The 19,680-nt window shown below is 36.3% G+C and overlaps 1 protein-coding gene across 2 annotated transcripts in view; it reads left to right on the forward strand.

Moving 5' to 3' along the window:
* pparg (peroxisome proliferator-activated receptor gamma) overlaps positions 1-19,680 on the forward strand; it is a 58,401-nt gene that overhangs the window by 25,732 nt on the left and 12,989 nt on the right. Inside the window, exons 2-4 of one of the 2 annotated variants that reach the window (XM_015379176.1) lie at positions 6,306-6,602; positions 6,802-6,968; positions 14,533-14,671. In XM_015379176.1, the coding sequence (XP_015234662.1) occupies positions 6,306-6,602; positions 6,802-6,968; positions 14,533-14,671 (603 nt within the window). The remainder of the gene's footprint in view (positions 1-6,305; positions 6,603-6,801; positions 6,969-14,532; positions 14,672-19,680) is intronic. The other variant, XM_015379177.1, reaches the window with a different exon arrangement.

Consider the following 19,680-nt stretch of genomic DNA (forward strand, 5'->3'; position numbering starts at 1 on the left):
CTTTGACAACACAGATGGCTTACTTGTTAAAGGAGTGAAGAGGAAAATAGCATCCTCTTTTCTAGAGGTGAAATACTTTACAACATGCCAATAATAGCATTGTGAAGGCAGTGGTACCTGCTTGTCACTCTGCCAGGCTTAACCTTTTTTTTTTATATTGGTTTCTTCTGTGGTTTTCCATCAGAAAAAAAAAAAATCTGAATGTGTTGAGTGTGGGGATTGTAGCTGTTTAGTCCTCACCCTGAAACAGGGTGGGTAGTTTTTTGTTTAAGTACAGTAGGAAAGATAAGCATGCTAATGCTTAAATGCAGCAGGACAGGTTCTCTTTTTGTCACCCACATATTGTAGGCAAGGCTGCTTTAAATCTTAGCCTCATTGACATTTAAAAGTTCCTTGGATAGCTATAGAGTTCTTTGACTGAAATAATCCTAGTTTCTAAGGTGTGTTGTAGAAAGCTTTTGAACTCTTGTTTTCTATTTATTATTGCTATTATTTCTGACTTGTTTTTTTTTATGTTCAACATCTTAATCACATAACTTTTCAACAATGACTTTTCAGGGATCCCAGATTGAATGTATGTTTAAACCAATGGGCAGAAGTTGACCCCCTAAGACACAGCCCGTCCTCGTTTGCATAATGAGGCAGAAATGCAAACAGAAATGTAAAAATGACAGGCAGAAATAAATAGCATTAAAATAGGGTAAAAAAAATACTGAGGAAGAAGAGAACAGACCAAAAAATATTATAAAATGCGCATAAATAAATAAGGTAATTATCACAAAGGTGAATAAATAAAGATGCCAATTAAGAGATATATACATTTATGTCTCACTGTATAATTTAATTTGTACCTGCATTTATTGGTTTATTGTATTTTGGGGGCAATTAATTGTATGCTTATTTATTTCTGTATTTATTTTTAAATATGATAGAACTGGTCCTCCATATATACATGAATTACGACCAAATTTAAATGTTATTGATTGGGACTTTATATGATAGATTGATGTATATGACTGCAAATTTCTTTACATTGGAATGCATCCACCTTAAATCAGTTGCTATTTTCACGGCAATTAAACTTGCAGGTCTACTCGGCTTTCTTGCATTTTATTTTCGGAGGTTAGAATTTTGTGTTTCTTTGAAAGATAGCTGAAGCTCAACTATTTAAGTAATGATAGAACTTAGAATTTATGAGATCTAGATCTTGGCTTTGAATGGACTATTCTAAGACATGTTTCTTCTTGGATCTGGAGAATTTAGTTATAGCTTTGCTGGAAATTGAACCTCTGCATTGATATCTGTGTATCTTTTGGCAGCCTGGAACAGGTATTCTTCCAGTAGAGTATTGTGTTCTAACATATCTACACCTACTCTGAACTGCTCTCCTGTTCTGCAAAAAAATTAGCTTCACCAAACCATAATGTTCCCCCCACCGTGTTTCCCTGGAAGGATAGTGTGTTCAGGGTGATGGCCACTGGCCAAAAAACCTTTTTAAACCAGGAAAAAGTGACTTTTAGTGGCAGTGGGAATGGCTCACTGACCCGTGTCACACCACGCAGCAAACGACCCAGGTTAAAATCGCCTTCCAACGGTCTGATTGGCATACAGTGAGAAAATCAGATCCGCTAATTTGAGCAAAACCAACTGGCCTTGCATTCATTCAATATGGTGCAGCACTAGTGAGAGAGATTCAGACAGACAGAAGAGAAAAACAATAAAGCACAGTGGCTTCCTTCCATGGTGCTCTCCATTGTTTACTTTCCTTATTTCTTTCACACTGATGACTTCATCAATTCTACCTCAGTGTAGTGGCGTCATCAGACACACCGTAGTGGGGGGAGAAAGGCCATGTAGATTTACAGCTGGGGTTAAGACTGTTTTTTTTGCCAATGGGACGGGAGCCAAACGCGGATTGTTTGCAGGTCAACCTTTTGTTTTCCGCAGTAAAAAAATTTGTAATGTGGGACAAAAGCTTTAAATGTGCTTCCCTTCTTCTGCTAGTAAAAGTGAGTGTTCTTATTACTATCTTTGTGCAAGAGCCATTGTCTAGTCAATGTACAAGGTTTTGGATTACTCCACTCACAGTAATCACACTGACATTCTCCCACCCAACCAGTTGCCATTGACCTCTTGGATTACAGACAGTTTTGATGGATTCGTGGTTTTTAATGAGTTTGCAGACATATTATTGCACTTTTGGATAGTAAATTGAACACTTGTTCACACATAATGTAAGACAATGTTGCAGCTAGCATGCAGAGCAATGCTAGAAATACGCACTTTTCTATGCAGTAGCATCATCCTGTGACATAAGAGCTCTGAAAAAAAAAAAATTCTGGTGCCAAACATTATGCCTTTGTTTGAAGCAGAGGGACATCAAAATAAAAACAGAATGTTGGAGGAAAAAAATTTGTGGTTTTGATGTTTGGCAAAATTGTGCAGCACTACTCTGATTATTTTTGATTGCCCGATTTTTGATTGCCAATAACAAACCTCCCATGACCTTCCCATGAAAAGAACAGCTCATTTATACCAATCAATGAATATAAAACATAGACTCTACTCATTCCATGGTTGCTGAAGGTAGTTTTTCTATGGGTTCTGATAGGCATATTAGGATGAATGGTACGAATATACAAATACATATATTTTTTCTCCCAAAAAATGTCATTAACCGTGTTTCATTTTCCTTTCCTTTTACAAATAAAATAGTGTATTTGTAAGGTGACAAAAGATGAAAAGTCATGAATATGTGAGCACTTTTGAAAGAGACTATGCTCAGTCATTTTATCCTTTTTCTTTGTGTCCTTTTTTTGGGGAAAAGTCATTGCTGTTGTGAAGAAATCCTAGCCTCTTAAACATTAAATTTGTTTCACAACTCCATCCCTTAGGGAAGATTTCACATTCTCTTGATTTCACCTCTTCTTTGGCAGTGGTTGCTTTCAATCTCTATTGACCGTGGCACGGTCCCTCTTGAAGTTAACAGTTTATAGTACAGCTTTTATATAGAATACATTAACAACTTAAGTGTTTTTAAATTCTTCTTCTTTCAAATAGATTTCTGGGAAAGTTGCCCTCTGAGAATGACACATTTAGAGTGAATGTAGTTTGTCATAGTTGCTATAACTATCTGGCCCTTTCGGGTTTTTAACATTGCAATTGTGTCAACACTGGTGCATCATATCATAGAAAGTAGTTCTTTAAAATGTGTTCCTACATGGAAGTCAAGCTCTGACATGTGGAAATTTGAGAAGGTGCTGAAGACACTGATCCAGCTCCTACACACGTGCTGACATGCACACACTTCTGCTAAGGCAAGACAAACCAAACAGCCCTTACTAATCATTTGTCACCTTTTATCCTGTCTGACAGCTTGTTTTCCTACACAATACTCACAGACAAAAAAACTTGAAAAGATTTTACATTACAGTGTTTCTATGAAAAACCTCAGGAGAAAAGTTTGAGCCCAAACTTGTTTTCACACTCAGTTACGACATCATTAAAGAAGCCTGGTTTAACTGCCAGATTGCTGTAACCATCCTTTTTATTTTCCCATGTTGTGTAGAGCACAGAGCATGGATTTCCTCAGATGAGAGGTTTTTTTTAAGAGTCTCCAGAGTGTAGTTTGAATCATTTCAGTAGCAGAGGGACTTGCTTTCTGTCACCCACTGCTTTATGTCTTTTTTTTTGCCTCTGGACCTCCTCTCTTTCCCACTAAATTTCTTTCTTCATCAAAAATCCTCATGCCAAGCAGAGTACAAGTCACGCTTTTCCTTGGTCTATTTTAATTCTTTATCAGCTGGCAGCTATCCAACAAAATGAAAAATAAGCAGGATTCTCTGGGTATTATTAGTAATGGGCTCATACAAATATACACACATTATTCCTCTGCCTTGTAGTGGAACAATACCTCAGTCCATGTGAATTTTAAGTGGACCCCCACTGATTTTCACTGCCACATTCCAAACCAGAAAAAAGGAAACAATATGTGTTGGAGAGAAGAGGATGTTTGTTCCACAGCGTTGTTTTGCCAAGTATGTTTGGAGCCAGTGGAAGTCATTCTGTACCTGGTGTAACTCTGCCATCTGGGCATTACTATTTTAGCTGCGTCCTGTTGCATAATTAGCATTCTGTGCTATGTTTCTGTTCCAAATCACCCTGTGAATGGCTGATTGGGGTCTATTTTAAGAATCTGTATTGGTTATAAAGGTTATGTTCACCGTAAAGCCCTTTAGCTTTATTGATAACAGCGTATTTTCCTTTTTATGGCTTCTTTGGTTCAAATCATGGCCAGCATTAGTAGAAATTGAAGTTAATCTTAAACTGTTAAATCTCACTTTATTCCTCTGTATTTAATGCCTCTTTAAAACTTTTTCTTTTCCTTTAACTCTTTTACATTTAGTCACATTTTAACTAATGTCTTGAATTTATTTTATTAGAATCCATTTGATAGACCATACCAGGTAGGTTATTGTTGAGTAGGAGAACTATGAGTAGGAGAACTATGAGTCACCTTACTAGTAAGGTGACTCATAGTTAACAACATTTCTTTAAATAAAAATCTAAAAGGGGTGGCGAAAATTTGTACACTGCCATTTTTACTCTAATGCCACTAAATACAATCTGTGCTGCCAACCGCCCCTTAAAGATAACTAAAAAAGGGTTGTCTTATTTATGAATATATCAAGTTTTTTTTCTTTTTTTTCAGTAAGAGGCCTTCAAGGTTTGTCAGAAAATATTGCTGAATTAAAACAAAACACCATAAATGTTGTGGAATACTTTTTTCATTTTAAAAGCCCTTATGAGTCTCTTTGGTTTTCCATAACTGCAAATTGTGGAAGAGGCTACTGTCAGATCATATGACATTTCTGGCGTACATGCAAAAAAATCTGTGTGGTGGGGAAAAAAAGCATGTTTTTATCACATGGTCATGGCAGCATTATACTGATGGTAGGTTTTTTTCTTCAGCACAGACTGAAAGCTTTGACATGGTTGATGCTCAGATATAAGACTGGAGTAGAGGTTCAGCTCCGAATCCTTATATGTGTACATTTTAAAAACGTTATTTTCTCTCCATTTTCCAGTTATGAACTAGTTTTTGTTGATCTTTTGTATAAAATCCACTAACATTTGTAACAGTAACAATGTTTAAGGGTTTTAATTAGAAATGTGGGGCACTATTATTTCAAACAGCAAACATGACTTACATACTTTTTATATAAAAGTATAAAAGTATATCTTCCACTCTAATGCTTCATTAGTATGTTGATCTAAGTTTACCAAAAAACATGATTTAATTCATATTTTTGGGAAATTTGATTGATCCAATTGGGCTTTGCTTTCTGAGATTTTGCTAAACATAGTAAGAGAAGGATGAGAGCAAAATCACCTAAAGCACTGTGAATTTCTGCATTGCACCACAGCCTTGAGCAAACTTACCCCTGGGGCATAAAGCTTTCTATTTGGTTTGTTTTCATGTGGACACTAGTACCCTGAGATGGTTGGACTTTGATCACCTCGGCTGACTTTTTTCCTCCAATGTCTGACCATTTGGGATGGCCACGCCTTTAAGGATCTGTGCTAACAAAAACATGAAAACCAAAATAGTTTATTTTAGGTGTTTTGCTTTTTTTTTATTAAGTTGTCTGACACCAATGAATCAAATTGGCATATCTTTGCTTCTTCAGTTTGAAATCTAAATAAACATAATGAATAAATAAATTGATAATGAACTTTTTCTAACAGTATTTACTAAGCACCTCTTATTTTGTAGACTGAAATTTTCAGTGTACGAAACATTTTTCAGAAATTCCGTATAACTTCTTAGTGAAATTTAAATTGTAAAGAGGTTTTTAGATATATCAGAACCCATAAAGTTTAGTCCTTTTTGTTTAATACTAAGTCATGTATCCTTGGCCTCCTTTTCATGGTCTTAAGTTGGGCAATCATACTTCTTGGCACCCAAACAGGATCAGAGGAAGACAGTGTTTTGAGCAGAGTAGACGTTTCCCGAGTGCCAGAGTTCGTCTTGTTCTCCCTGTGACACAGACTGCCTCCCAGTTCGCTTGATAACAGACGGCAGGAATGAACGGGAGGATTGCAACTACTCCTCATGGTGTTTGCATGGGAGTGTGCATGCACGCCCCAATGTTTTGAACTTTTCTGAAGCATTTTCAATGATTAACTAACAGCGGAATGCTGTATGTGGGCTTGTTGTTTACATTCATGTTTAGTCTTTTCCTTAGCTTCATTTTTCCTCCTTCTCCCCTCATGAATGGCTTTTATCTTCTCTGTTTGCACAGCAGACATGGTGGACACCCAGCAGCTCCTAGCTTGGCCTGTTGGCTTCAGCTTGAGCACAGCAGACCTGCCAGAGCTGGACGACAGCCCCCACTACCTCGACATGAAACATTTGTCCACATCAGACTATGCCTCCATTTCCTCCTCCTCCATCCCTTCTTCTCTGTCTCCCCCACTTGTATCCTCCATTTCATCCGCTGGTGTGGCCTACGACATCAGTTCGCCGCTAAATGAGGAGCACCTGACGAACATGGAATACACAAACATGCAAAGTTACAGAAGAGAGATTGAGACACACAGTATGTTCAGTCACTCTTGAAGCTTTTTCTTGTAGATAACCCTCACTGTGAACTAAATAATGGTTTATTGTCTAGATTAAATAATTGAGATTCATAGAAAGACTGTAATCCAAGTTATTTGAAGATTCACCTACTAACAACTAAAAGACTGCCTTTTTCTTGAATACTGATTATCTTCTTTGATTTTTTTCTCCATCAGACCCAATCAAGCTGGAACCAGAGTCACCTCCGCAGTACTCTGACAGCACTTTGTTCTCCAAGTTTCCTGAGGATGCGTCGGCATCAACGTTAAACATCGAGTGCCGCGTGTGCGGAGACAAAGCATCTGGGTTTCACTATGGGGTCCATGCCTGTGAGGGCTGTAAGGTACGCATAACAGTTACAGCAAATGCAGAAGCAATCCTTATGACCCAGTGATTTCTCTTTGCATTCAGGTTTATTTCAATAAATACAAAAACTGCAGGTTTCATTCAAAAAGTAAAAGTCATTTATGATATGTGTTATAATGTTATGTTAAGGCCAACACAATCATGTGAAAGACTTCTGGTTTGATAGATGTCGAGCAGACATTTTGTTGGTAGATAAGTTACCCGACACAGAACTGTTACCAGTTTTATTTTTTTTTTAAATGATAAAAACCAGCTGATCACTTCCTTTCAGTGATGTAGTAATTCATGTAAAAAGAGCTTCAAACCAATTATTAACTACAAATACTGTACATTATTTGAATATATTTTTTAACTAAAGTACATTTCTGTATTTAATTTGTTTTGTTCATTATCAGTCTTATTTGATACTCACATTTTCTAAGAAATCAAATTTCAGAGTTTTTTATGGTCTCCCTGTGCCCTGTGATACTCTGGCTTCCTCCAGGCCGTTAGGTTTTAATTGGTATCTAGGTTGTCCTGGATTGATCAGATTTCAGATTTCAAAATAAAACCAAAAACATATGAAGCTGCCTGGAATATTTCTGTGTATGACTTTCACTTTTCTACTCAAATTACTACCTCTACCCAGACTCTGTATAGGGGGTTAGCAACAGGGGTAGGAAGGTGATCAACCTCATGGTACTGCAGAATTTCATAACCACAACATTGCCTTTCTGTGATATGAGTGATTTTTTTTCCAGGAAGCTCATGAATCAATTATCCATTAATATTTAAATTATTATTATAAGTTGTTAAAGCCTAATTCAGACCCAGGCCCTGAATACCATCAGTGCTGAGATTCATTCACTCTATGAAGGATCTCCTTGCTTAGTTTTAACTATATTTTTGGTTAATCACTCTGACTATCGTTTTCTGAAATCTCAATGTGCTACAGCTTTGTAACCCTTAAAGCCATCTTTTCTCATATTTTTGCGTTTTAAAATATTGTAGTGTACTTCCCATCATCAGAAAAGATGTACTTAATTGATTTTTGGATGTACAATCATAGAAATCATCAGAATTGATTATAGAGGATAAAATTGAATTTACGTTTGTAAAAAAATATCGTTAATAACCATATTCATCATTAAGCAGGAGGATAATCCTGTTTTTGAATAAAGCCAGGTTGGTTTGGATAGCGTCCTTCCCTAAGTATTCACTTAACACTGAAATTAATTAAACAGGGCAGAATAAAATTTTGTTGAATACAATCCAATTTTTTTCATTTAGATTTTTTGTTAAAGTGCTGTATGCCTAAAATAAAAAAATGAGAGATATTAAGCACAGATGTAAAAAAGAATACAACCTGCGTTAAAAGTCAATGAGAAAAAAAATATGCTTTAAGAGATGGTTCATAAACAGGAAGTGAGTGGGCCTGTCTGATCTGCAAAGGTAGATCACTCCACAGTTTGAAGGTAGAGACTGAAACCACTCAGTCACCTCTTAACCTCAGGACCACCAACAGTGACTGATCTGCTGACCTGAGTGAGCATGAGGGAACCTATAGCTTGAGCAGATCATACAGATACTGTGGGATAATGCCAGGCTAGGCATTTAAAAACAAATAAACATATTTTTAAATAAATTTTAAAAAATTAATTGGGAGCCAATGTAAAAGACTTTAAAATGAGCTTGTGTTTCAGTTAAAAGCCATTTGGTTCAATTTTTAATTAGCTAGAATCCTGTTTTATTAAAGAGCTTCTAGAACCCTTTGATGCCAGAGTCCAATTTTTCTATTTTGTGCCTTAGTAAGGAATATGGAAGCATGCAGATACACACAAAGGTCTAATTAAAACAGAATAAAGATTAGACTGTGCTGTATGAGCAAATTTACCCAAAGGAGAAAAATAATATTCGACAATTATAAAAAAAAATAGCATTAAAATGAATGCTCTTCTGTGTAGGAGGATGTAATAAATATAAGCTACAACACATGGATTTTTGCATAAAATTAACTAGATTATTTACAACAAATAAAAGCTGATTAAAAAACAGCAAGGATCTGAACGCTTGTTTGATTAATCGAGAACAGTAATGGTCATAAATTCATGCAGAAAAAACTTAAAGCATTGAATGAACGGGATTGCCCAATAGTGTCTCCCACCTCCTGAATGGTCGAGAGGGCATCCTTGGACACTGCTGGCCTTCCTCCTCTCATTGAATATTGGTCGATGCTCCATGCACTATAGATGATAGCTAAAGCAACCAAAGTCAGACCACCCACACTTCAGAAGATCTCACTTTGGTGGGTCTGCTCCTGCTGGTACCTACCACCACATTGGCACCAGTCTTTAAATCCCTCTGTTGCATTTTACAGATTTCTCACTTAATTGGGAAACCAAACCTGTTTGTGCCTCTTATTATTTACACACGCAATTTTTTTAGAGGTGCAAGTTCAGTGCTACCATCATTACCACCCTTTAGTTCCTGAGGGCCCTGTGGATGAGTGGTCAGATGGTCTTCTAGAGATAGGGTATTTCCTCAGCTTCATGCACATGATGAAAATGTATCCCATGGTGCCACATATTTAGTCTGCATAGCACCTCAGGGACTGGGGCTGATGCAATCCTGACCTGCAGCCTTTCACACCTTGGAATTTTTGGGGGATTATGCGGGGTAGAAGCCTCTGAAATGAATAGCGTGGGACATTACAGCTGAGTGTAGTGAAGTTTAGCAGAAAATAAGCGGACCATCATTGAAGATAAGGAGGAGGATCTGCAGACGGCTGGGGGAGGGAGGATTGTGTGATAAGATCTGTTGAAGAACCTGTTCAGGTCATTCATCTAGCCTAGATCTCCCAAGCTGTCGGAGATCTAGGCTTGGGGGTTTAGTTTGGATCTAAGATGTTCAGCTGCAGCTGAACATCTTTCTGCACAGGTTTCCTTTATCCCTGCCCTTCCTTCTGAGTTTGTTTTGCACGGGCTAAGCTCTCCCTTTACTTTTTGACTATTTTGTTTTAATTATCCACACAGAAGCTAAAGTAGTCAGTATAGATTTTATAGAGTTTATAATGCTGTCAGTGGCTAAGTTTAGAAGCACTAAATGTCATGATCATATTTGAAATGTATTTAGATTAAAACCCAAGAAATAACTGGATGGTACTGTTAATAAGGAAATAGGTAATTGGAATGAGATGGCTGATTAGGCTAGAAATGTGACATGTAAACGTACCGATAGGGTTATTCTCATAGCATCTAGCCATAGGCTCTAACCACTCAAAGCAGAAATATATTACATTGGTGCAGAGGGCATTTACACACTCAGGTCAGCTTGCCTCATTCAGAATAGCTTGATCGTGTCAAATGTTCAAATGCACACTTATCAGATTGTCAGTTAACATAAACCACCCCTCTGAGTCAGATCACAATTTTATATTGATCCTGCCAAGTACGATTCCGATTGTGATCAGGCTGGCTTACAAAATGTTCAACATTTTATTGTTCAGGTCATTTTATGGTGCAGGAGTTAGTATGCTGAGTAAAGGTGAAGAAATTCTTTTGACATGAGAAAAGGGCCCTAAATGATGGGATTTAAGTCTTCTGATAACAATGTGGTAAACATTTCAAGTGCCTGCAGCCAAGGGGGTACATTCATCATTATCCTGGCAACATTTTTAAACTCCTGTTGTAAAGCATACACCCTTAATATTATCTACAACATGATATATAGTTAGCGGGTTAATTTTCTTATTGTAGAGGACAAAACTGTCAATACCCAACCTTCACTTTCTAATGCTGTGCATAATTTGGTCTGCATGAAATAACTTCAAACCATCCATATTTATTTGTGTGTCTGGAGTAAGTACAGTTAGCCATGTCTCAGTTAACACAACAAGGCTGCTCTCCCATTAACCCCCTAAATGAAGGGACCTCATATTTCCCATTAAATGAAGTAAGAATGTGTACTTTTCCGTTTGGTTGTGACACCTAGCAGCAGCACTAGTCCCATCTCTTCTAATTCTTAGAGATCTTAAGGCTGTTTCAGTTTGTGGGAACATCCATAGTTCTGGTGTAAACAGTTGGATGCTGATGTGCTCTGGACAGTAGCACCATAAAAAATTTTTGCAAAAATGCATGCTAAAAAACCCCTTCAGTCACAAAACCCTAAAACAGGAAATGTTCACTTGTATCACAGTTTTCATCTATGATCCTCCTAAGTTGCTGCTGCGCTGGTCTCTTCCTTTTTCTGCTTATCTGTGTTTTCTGCTAGATGTCGGTGGAATAGATAATTGTATTATGCCCGGAGAGAAGTGGGCATTTTTCTATCTTTTTTATGTCTGTCACTCTAACCACAAGCCCATGCATTTTTCCACTCAACGCCAGCATCTGCCTCTGCAGACAACGAGCCTGCCCCTTTAACTTTGTCAGTGTATCTGTCTGTGCTGTCTGTATAGAGTATAAATAACTGATAGAGTGTGGGTGAGGTGTCAGACATATTTCCATTTTCTTTGAAATATTTTTACATTATAGGAAGGTGAACTACAAATTATGACACTGTGTTCCAATCATAAATGAGAAGGATTTTCAGTTTCAGCGGCAGTACTTGGTATGCAGCATATGCTTTGGTTCCAAGAAGGTTTCACAGGTTTGAAATGAGACTTGCATGAAAGGCAGTATGCAGACTAGAATCTATGTACCTGTAAGTTAAATTTAGTCCCCTAATTCTTCTAATCTTTGAACCTGGTTAAAAAAAAGTCTATATTTTTACAGAAAATCTTCACAAAATCCCACTTTATTTTTACCCATATAGATGTCCCTTGTTCTTTTATACTTGTTATGGTTTACTTTAAGGCAATAGAAAACGTATCCCATTAAAGTAAAGTACTTCAATCATCTTAAATTATGATAAAAAACTGTATTTCTTTTGTCATTTTAAGATGGTATTGTATGGATTAAACTGCAGACAGCAAACAAAAAAAAAAACTAAATTGGTTTGTTGCTCTGATTTCTTTGCACGAAAACGTAGTCGTTTTAGTTAGTGTGTGGCATAAGTCATTATTATCAACTGCAAATTTATTTAGTATATATTTTTAAATGATTTCTTTATTTAAAAAATGATAATCCAATAATTTTATATGAACAAAGCATAACTAAACAATTAACTCAGCTACTTCTGTCAGTTGGAACATCTTTAAGGGGGTTCCCTTCTTCAAAGATGTTCTTGAGCATCAGTCAGAGTGAACAACAAAGACCCCACATCCTGTTTAATCTAAACACCTGCATTTTCAAACAAACAACCAAGTTTCAGCAAAAAAAACCCACAGTTTTATTACCTAAAAACTGTTTAATGTCATAAAATGAACGCAATCTGCAGGAGCAACTGAAACAGATGTTCACCGATGTCAAAAGTTTATGTGGTTTAGATAGCTCTTATTATCTTTACTGTACTTCAGATATGTGGGTTTTGTAAAAGATTTTCATTGTGAATTTGTGTTATCTATGCATCTTCCCACATCAGCCACTGTTCATACAAGTGATAACCAGTAGGAGGATTTTGCTGTGAGGCCTTGAGTTGCAAAGTTGTTATTTTGAAATGCCGTCCCTGTAGACTTCACATTAAGCAAGAAACACTGTTGACAATTTTTTGGAGGTCAAACCCCAGTTTCGTTTTTTAGAATCTCATTCTGAAGTGATCTCTCTGTTCGATTCTATTTGGGGTGGGTTTTTTTCTCAACCAACAATGTTTTGTATTGTTTAAAGCTTAAGCATTTAAAACTCCCTCCACAATTAACAATACAGATTGCTGCCATTCCATTTATTTTATGATGATAAGGAAATTATATTTTTGATACTTAAAAATTATTGCTTTTTTACACCTTTCAATTAAAACATTGAGTGATGTTTCAATGTGCTCCATACATCGGTAAGGGGGGCTAACTTTGACTTTGCAGAAAAAAGAAAGTTTGCTTCCCCTTTTTTTTAAGAGAAACAGAAGTTTCTGCTCCTGTATTTCAGGAGCATAGAAATCTGATGACACCCTGCAGTCAGACAAAACTACACTCTCTGTTAATTTTCTTAATTCTCTATTTGAAGCTACCAAGTGAAAAGCGAAAATGAAAAATAACTGCTAGATCTTAGTCCCACCGTCATGTCAATGTGATTTCTTCATTTGTAGAGCTCACGACCATAAAGGGGAAAGGTGAGATGAACAGAATCTGTATCAGCTTTCTAAGTTTAATAACCACTTTATCACTCTGCTTACCTTGGATCTGATAAAATACAGTAAAATACCTTTTCACTGCATTGAAGGTGAAGACTAAAGCCGGCTTAGACCTGTTACCAATATGCATCATAGTGACCTCTACTGAGCTATATTTAAACAAAGGCCTTTTTTTGTTGTTCCCAGATGACCACCCGTTAAAATAGCGGTCCATGGGCTTTAGCTGTAATCTCTGTATAATGGTTAAGTTTGGTTAATGGAATGAAAAAAAAAAGGTTTTACTCTGAGTCAATGATCTCTAAACTATCTCATTAGATATCATGAGTTTGGGTATATAGATAATTTACTCTGCCTTTCTAGAGTACCAGATGCATTGTGGGGGTAATGTTATTTATTTCTATATTCAAGTAATTTCTGTATTTGCTTCCCTGTTAGATTTCTTTCTTTCTTTATTTATTTAGCCTTTATTTAACAAGGTTAATCCCTTCAAGATCTAAAATCCCTTTTGCACATACACATACACATTTTTACACATAAAAAGCATTAAAAAAAACATTTTTGTCTGTTACAGTACAGGAGGTATATGTCTTTATGCCCCTTAGTCATATCATACCTCACTTGCCTGAATGAAAATGATTTACAGCGGTTATTGTTCTCCCAAAGTCTCACGGGACACTTACCAGAAGAGGGGGGTCAGCCAAGCAGGCAATCCCTTAATTGTTTCAAAACAGAAAACATTCTTTATTGAGGCGGAGGCTTTGACCCCCTTTAACTTCCTCCTTCTCTAAATAACCTGCGATCAAAAAAGAGCAACATCTGGATCGTGCTTTGGATGTCAAAACAGATGAGCTTCCCCAAAGAATTCAGAGGGGGTTTTCTTAGCTCACATCACATTCTTTCAGTGCAGCTTCAGTGTTTTGTCATACTTAGTGATGATTTTTCTCCATTTTTTAGTTTATGAGTGTATATTAAGTAAATAGATAAATCATAACAGAAAAATGTTTGAATTGGTGTGTGCTTCTGAAGTTAAACCATGATAGGGCACTTAATAGATGAGATAAGAGCAGGTCTTATGACCTTTTTGAACTAAGATTAATCAGATGAAAGCACACCTTGAAATACAATGTACTTTTATATAAATAAATTTGGCAAAATGATTTGTTTCCCCTCAGATCAAAGGCTAAAGCACATATTTACTCTCCACTGATATACCTGCAGTTTAAATATGATGTCATCTGAAAAAAAAAATGGTTTACTCTTTTTTTTTTTTTTTTTCTCTTTCCAAGTTACCGTGAAATATGTGTTTACTGTTTCACTAATGACTGTCTTTTTTGGTCACATAGGGTTTCTTCAGACGCACGATCAGGCTAAAATTGGTGTATGATCACTGCGATCTTCACTGTCGCATTCACAAGAAGTCCCGTAACAAATGCCAATACTGCCGTTTCCAGAAGTGCCTCAATGTTGGCATGTCACACAATGGTAAGATGGTGTCTCTTTTTGAATAAAAACGCTACATATCTTAACAAGGTGTTTGAGTGTGAATCATGGTGCATGTGTAAGAAAACCTAAGCGTGAATTCTCAGTTTCCATAGAAGTGGAGATGGAAAGTTAACAATAGGTGCGGCTAATCAGCTGCGCTTTATAAAGTTATTAACAGCAGGTGTGACGGCCTCTTTTTTAACAAGAGTTTTAGCAATTTGCTAGTTTAGAGTGCACAGGTTTATGTCGGCACAATCTTAAAGAGCAATGACATCAGCAGTGATCTAAGATAAGCCATTATAGCTGTTAATGATCAATCTAGAACTGACTAAAAGGCTGTTCAGTCTTTTGCAGAAAGAAATTATTTAAAAATAGAAAAAGACAATTAGGGAAGTCTTTAGATGGAGGTCCCAGCAAGCTAAAACAATACAAAAAAGGCAAGCAAAAAAAATAAAACAGCACCATTAGAATGTGTATCCCAAATGCCTCTCTTATGATTAAACCTAAGGAACAGACCTAAGAAATAATGAAGCGACAAAAGTTAGCATATTTAACAGTTTTGTCACAAAAGTGCCTTTTATTAAGTAACGTAACTAAGAGGCACTTTTAGAAGTATTTTAACTGAATTATTTATTACACTGCTTCTCTGATTTTTACTTGAAATATTATAAAGCATCATTACACTTGCTTCAAATAAATATCTTGCTTCTATTCTATTTAGTTCAAGTCAAAAATACTTTATCAATCCGAAAGGGAAATTAAATTTTGCAGCACTTCATATGTTATTTCATTAGAATATAAGACTAAACTTATTTTAAGACTAAGACCTAAACTTTTTGGTACAAAATATAATTGTTTTAATGGTATTTTCAGTCTACTGAGCCTTCAGTGTCATTTGGGGATCAAATTAATATAAAGTAAATAGTGTTTTGTATTTTTTGTCACTGTAAGTACCTAACCCTGTTCTAAGATATGTACATTGCTTATTGTAAGGTGTGTTTTTAAGTAAAAAATTACAAAAACAAATGGAAAGGTGTTAATTCTATCTGAATATGTTATTAATAATTTTGCTTTTTATTGTATTTATTTTTAAATATAAGTTTTCAGATGACTTCAATCATTTTATTATATTAGACCTGCTGTTATGATCAGTTTAAGAGCTTGAGAAATTGAGTACAAAGTACTTACTATGATCTTTAACCCCGGCGTACTGCCATTCCTGCATTAGCAGAAGGTTTGGGTATTCTTCCTATCTCTAATTAATGGTAATCTGATATTTAAACTGCCTAATAATTATATGAAAAAATACACTATACAGTCTATTGTTTCTTTTTCTGATGTATCCCACAGATATGAATGAAACCAAGTTACATGCTGACTGTAAAAGAGAGCTTGTATGTAGAAAAAGACAGATCTGTTTTGATCCTGTGGTCTAAGAAATACCTCTTATATCTCCTCTTGCCCCCAAGCCCCCCCCCTCCCTGAGAACAGTGTACTCTCTGCTGGCCACACTGCTTTATATTTGGTCGTCAAGGTGCGGTGGCATGTCTCTAGCAAGCCACCCCACTGTCTTATATGCTGCTACGTGCTTCTTCTGTGGTCTTGGGTTTCATAGCAGACTTTAGTTCATGATTCATTTCACATTGCTAGTTCAGTTTACCTGATACATTTTAAAGACAATTCAAATATGAGACTGTGGTCAGCAGCTAACCCCACCAGAGCTTTTTAATTTTTGCTTTCTGTGTTTTTATAACTATGTGGGTGGGAGGACTTTATCAGTAAACACAGGTAAGTCATGTGAGGTGCTTGGTACAACTTCAGCTGCAAAAGTGAGCTCCATTGTTATCATCTTCCCAGCCAACTGTCTGATTTTGTTTTGTTTTTTTCCCATTTAAGAAAATCTATTTGTTTCTCTGCTTTAAAAGGTTATTATGCACAGTCATTTGCATTTCCAGTATAATCCCAAATTTCAGACGGACAGGAATTTTGCTCACTTTGCATTTAACCATAGTTAAGGTTGGGATATGCTTGGCACACATACGACCCGGTGCTCTGTCAGAAGAGCATAAGCTGTCAGATCAGTATATATTGTTCTAATACACATGCACGTACATGCGCAAAAGAGAATTATTCCGACATTAAATTGTAGCAGCAGTGTACAGACCAGCAAAAACATGATTATTTAACTTTTAAAAAAAGAAAATCATCTTTGATTTTACTGTTATTTATTGGATGTAGAAACGCCCAGACATGATTGAAGTTCTGGGATGTTCAGAGAAGAAGCCTCAATAGCTAAAACCATATTAGTCAATATTCATTTAAAATAAGTTACTTTAGTAGTTAAAAAAAAAAAACATGTGCGGAAATTTACATTTGGATACATTTTATTTTCATGTTTAAAATAATAAAAAAAAACATTGTCTGTGCTTAAATTATGACTGAGTTCTGATTCATTTAGGTTAGATAAAACCTAATTGTATGAGGATTTTACAGTGTATGCTGTTCTGACAGAATGCTGGCTCCAGACATGTATGTTCAGCAGCGACTAGAAGCTGACAGCATAACACTACACCAGGAAATAGAATACACTGCTGTTTACGTCTTTTTCAAAGCTTCTTTATGACGTCCAAGAGCAACAGTCAATTCTTTCCTGGGTTTTTATCACAATCTGTTTTTAGTGTTGTACTTATGGGCTAAATCAAAGGAAGTGTTCAGATATGTATATTCCCAAACCCTTGCCAGAAGCAGGTGTTGCACACCTGCCATGGTTTTCTGCCTAGATCGCTCAACGTAGTTACACATTTTCCTAGGTGGGCAGTGAAGAAATTTTGTCCGTACAGGCATTGAAGCCAAAAATTAACTAATTTAGCAGCGCAGTTGTCACTGGTATACCAAGCAAAAACCAAGCTTTGGACACTAAATTTCTAACAACAGCCCTTTAGGTGGTAGTAATATGCCTAAAGTTGGTTTGCTACCACACAGACAGGAAGAGAAAGTTGTGCCTGTATATATCGGAGAGTAAGCAATTTTCCATGCAACAGTCAAGTTTTGCGTCAATGAACTTTGTACAAGGCTGCATTCAAGGCAATGACTCGAGTAAAACCCTGGATCTAAACAGTATGTCCTTGCAGAAGAAATTAATTGGAAAGAAATTGGATATTGTAATTTTGATAAGGAAAATTTGCTATATTAATGGAGTACAGGCAAAAAAAATTCAACTGATACCTCTGGGTTGAGGGTTGGTCTTTACCTCTGATATAGAATCTACTGGTCTTGAGTTATGGTAGGATGGAGCAAAAAATATATAATCAACAATGGATATATAGGTTGAGCATCTCTTTGGTCTAACGTCGGGAAGAAAGAGCTGAGCCAAAAAGCAAAACTGTTTATATTCTGGTCACCCTATATACCAAATCTCTGCTAAGATCTAAACCATGTGTGAAGAAACAAGATACCAGCTGCAAGCTGCTGAAGTTAGCTCCACATATGTATCTCTTCTGGGAATACCTTGGATTTTCCCTGGAAGGGTTGATATGTTACCCTGAAAACAATGGAAATAAAGAGGAGGGATGGACAAAGAATGCAGCAATAGAAAAATATATTGAAATACTAAATTAAATACATAAATAGCAATACTATGTTGAGTGAGAGTGGGTCAAAATTCAACAAATATGTTTTTCATTTTAGAATTATTAAGGGACTCCAAACCAGTAATGAAGCACTGGCCATCTATCCCATTTTGTGAATTTTCAGGTTTGGTTGTTTTATATCTGATAGCTTTTGTGTACAACAAAAAAAAGAAAAGAAAAGCAGGCTACTATGGCTTAATTAAGAACCATCCTTCAGATGTTTTGTACATGCTTTGAAAACATATAATTGAAAAATATTTTAACATCTCATAGCCCTGACTATTGTGAAGATATGTACTTAAGTGTGAGATACCTAACAATTATATAGTGAATGCAATTGTGAAATATATAGGTATGAAATGGGGTTAGGAATGAGGCAAATTCACCAAGAGAAAGACTGGATGTGGAGGTTGGATGCAAATGCAACAATGTAAACTTGTTTTGCAAAACAGGTTTCTTAGTGTGGGCAGAGCAATGAGGCTTTTCTTTAACTCCCACACACTGTCTTGCTCTCATCCCATTAACTCTTCATGGTATGTCTCTGCATGTATGACAGGTTTAGTGTGTTTGTCTTAACAGTTGCATTATTCTAAGTCTGATTACCTTTCTAAACTTTTCTCAACCTTCTTCTTGTTTTCCTTTACGCATATTGTTTAATTTTTGCATAATTTGAGATTTCTCTGTAAAACATGGAGCCTTTCAGACATCAGCTTTACCCAGAATACACAACATAGATGCAGCATGTGGAAAGCAATGCTATGCACACACCCGTGCTTAGCTACTGCTTCTATTTTGGCAGCCATTGTTGGTTACTGAAGCCTGACGGACTCCACCTCCAAGTATTTATTTACTAACTGTAAAAGTGGCTCAGGTGCGCTCAATTGTTATTTCCTTCCTTCTCATGTCCATTTTGTTGCACCTGTTTGGGTGTGCCAGCTTCAGTCTGTTTAACTCTTTGGCCTCAGTGAGTTCTGAGAATTCTCAGCAACTCTTTAGCTGTGAAACAACAGCGAACTTAAGTGATAAAGCCCTGCCAGACTAATATCTCATACTTTATTGGCCTGAGAAGATAGGTGCTGCATGCATGTAGAATGCATAAACATACTCGAAACCCGCTTTACTGCTGTTTGTGCTCACTTAAATTTCTAAGCGGGGAAAAAAAAAACAAAAAAAAAACAGACTTATTAATATAAACAGGTTTATTATCAAAGCAGATTTCGTGTCAGAATAGAAACCAAAATGTAACCTCAACTGGAAGATACAGGTTGGACATGTTAACTAGGTTTGATAAGAACTTTGTTTAAAGATAGATTTTCCCAGAATTAGATGCTAGAAATTATAATTTTTATTTGGTTTCAATCCAAAGTTCTCCCAAGTTGC

The sequence above is a fragment of the Cyprinodon variegatus genome, unplaced genomic scaffold, assembly GCF_000732505.1.
Source record: "Cyprinodon variegatus isolate N-32 unplaced genomic scaffold, C_variegatus-1.0 Scaffold186, whole genome shotgun sequence".
Classification (NCBI taxonomy): Eukaryota; Metazoa; Chordata; class Actinopteri; order Cyprinodontiformes; family Cyprinodontidae; genus Cyprinodon; species Cyprinodon variegatus.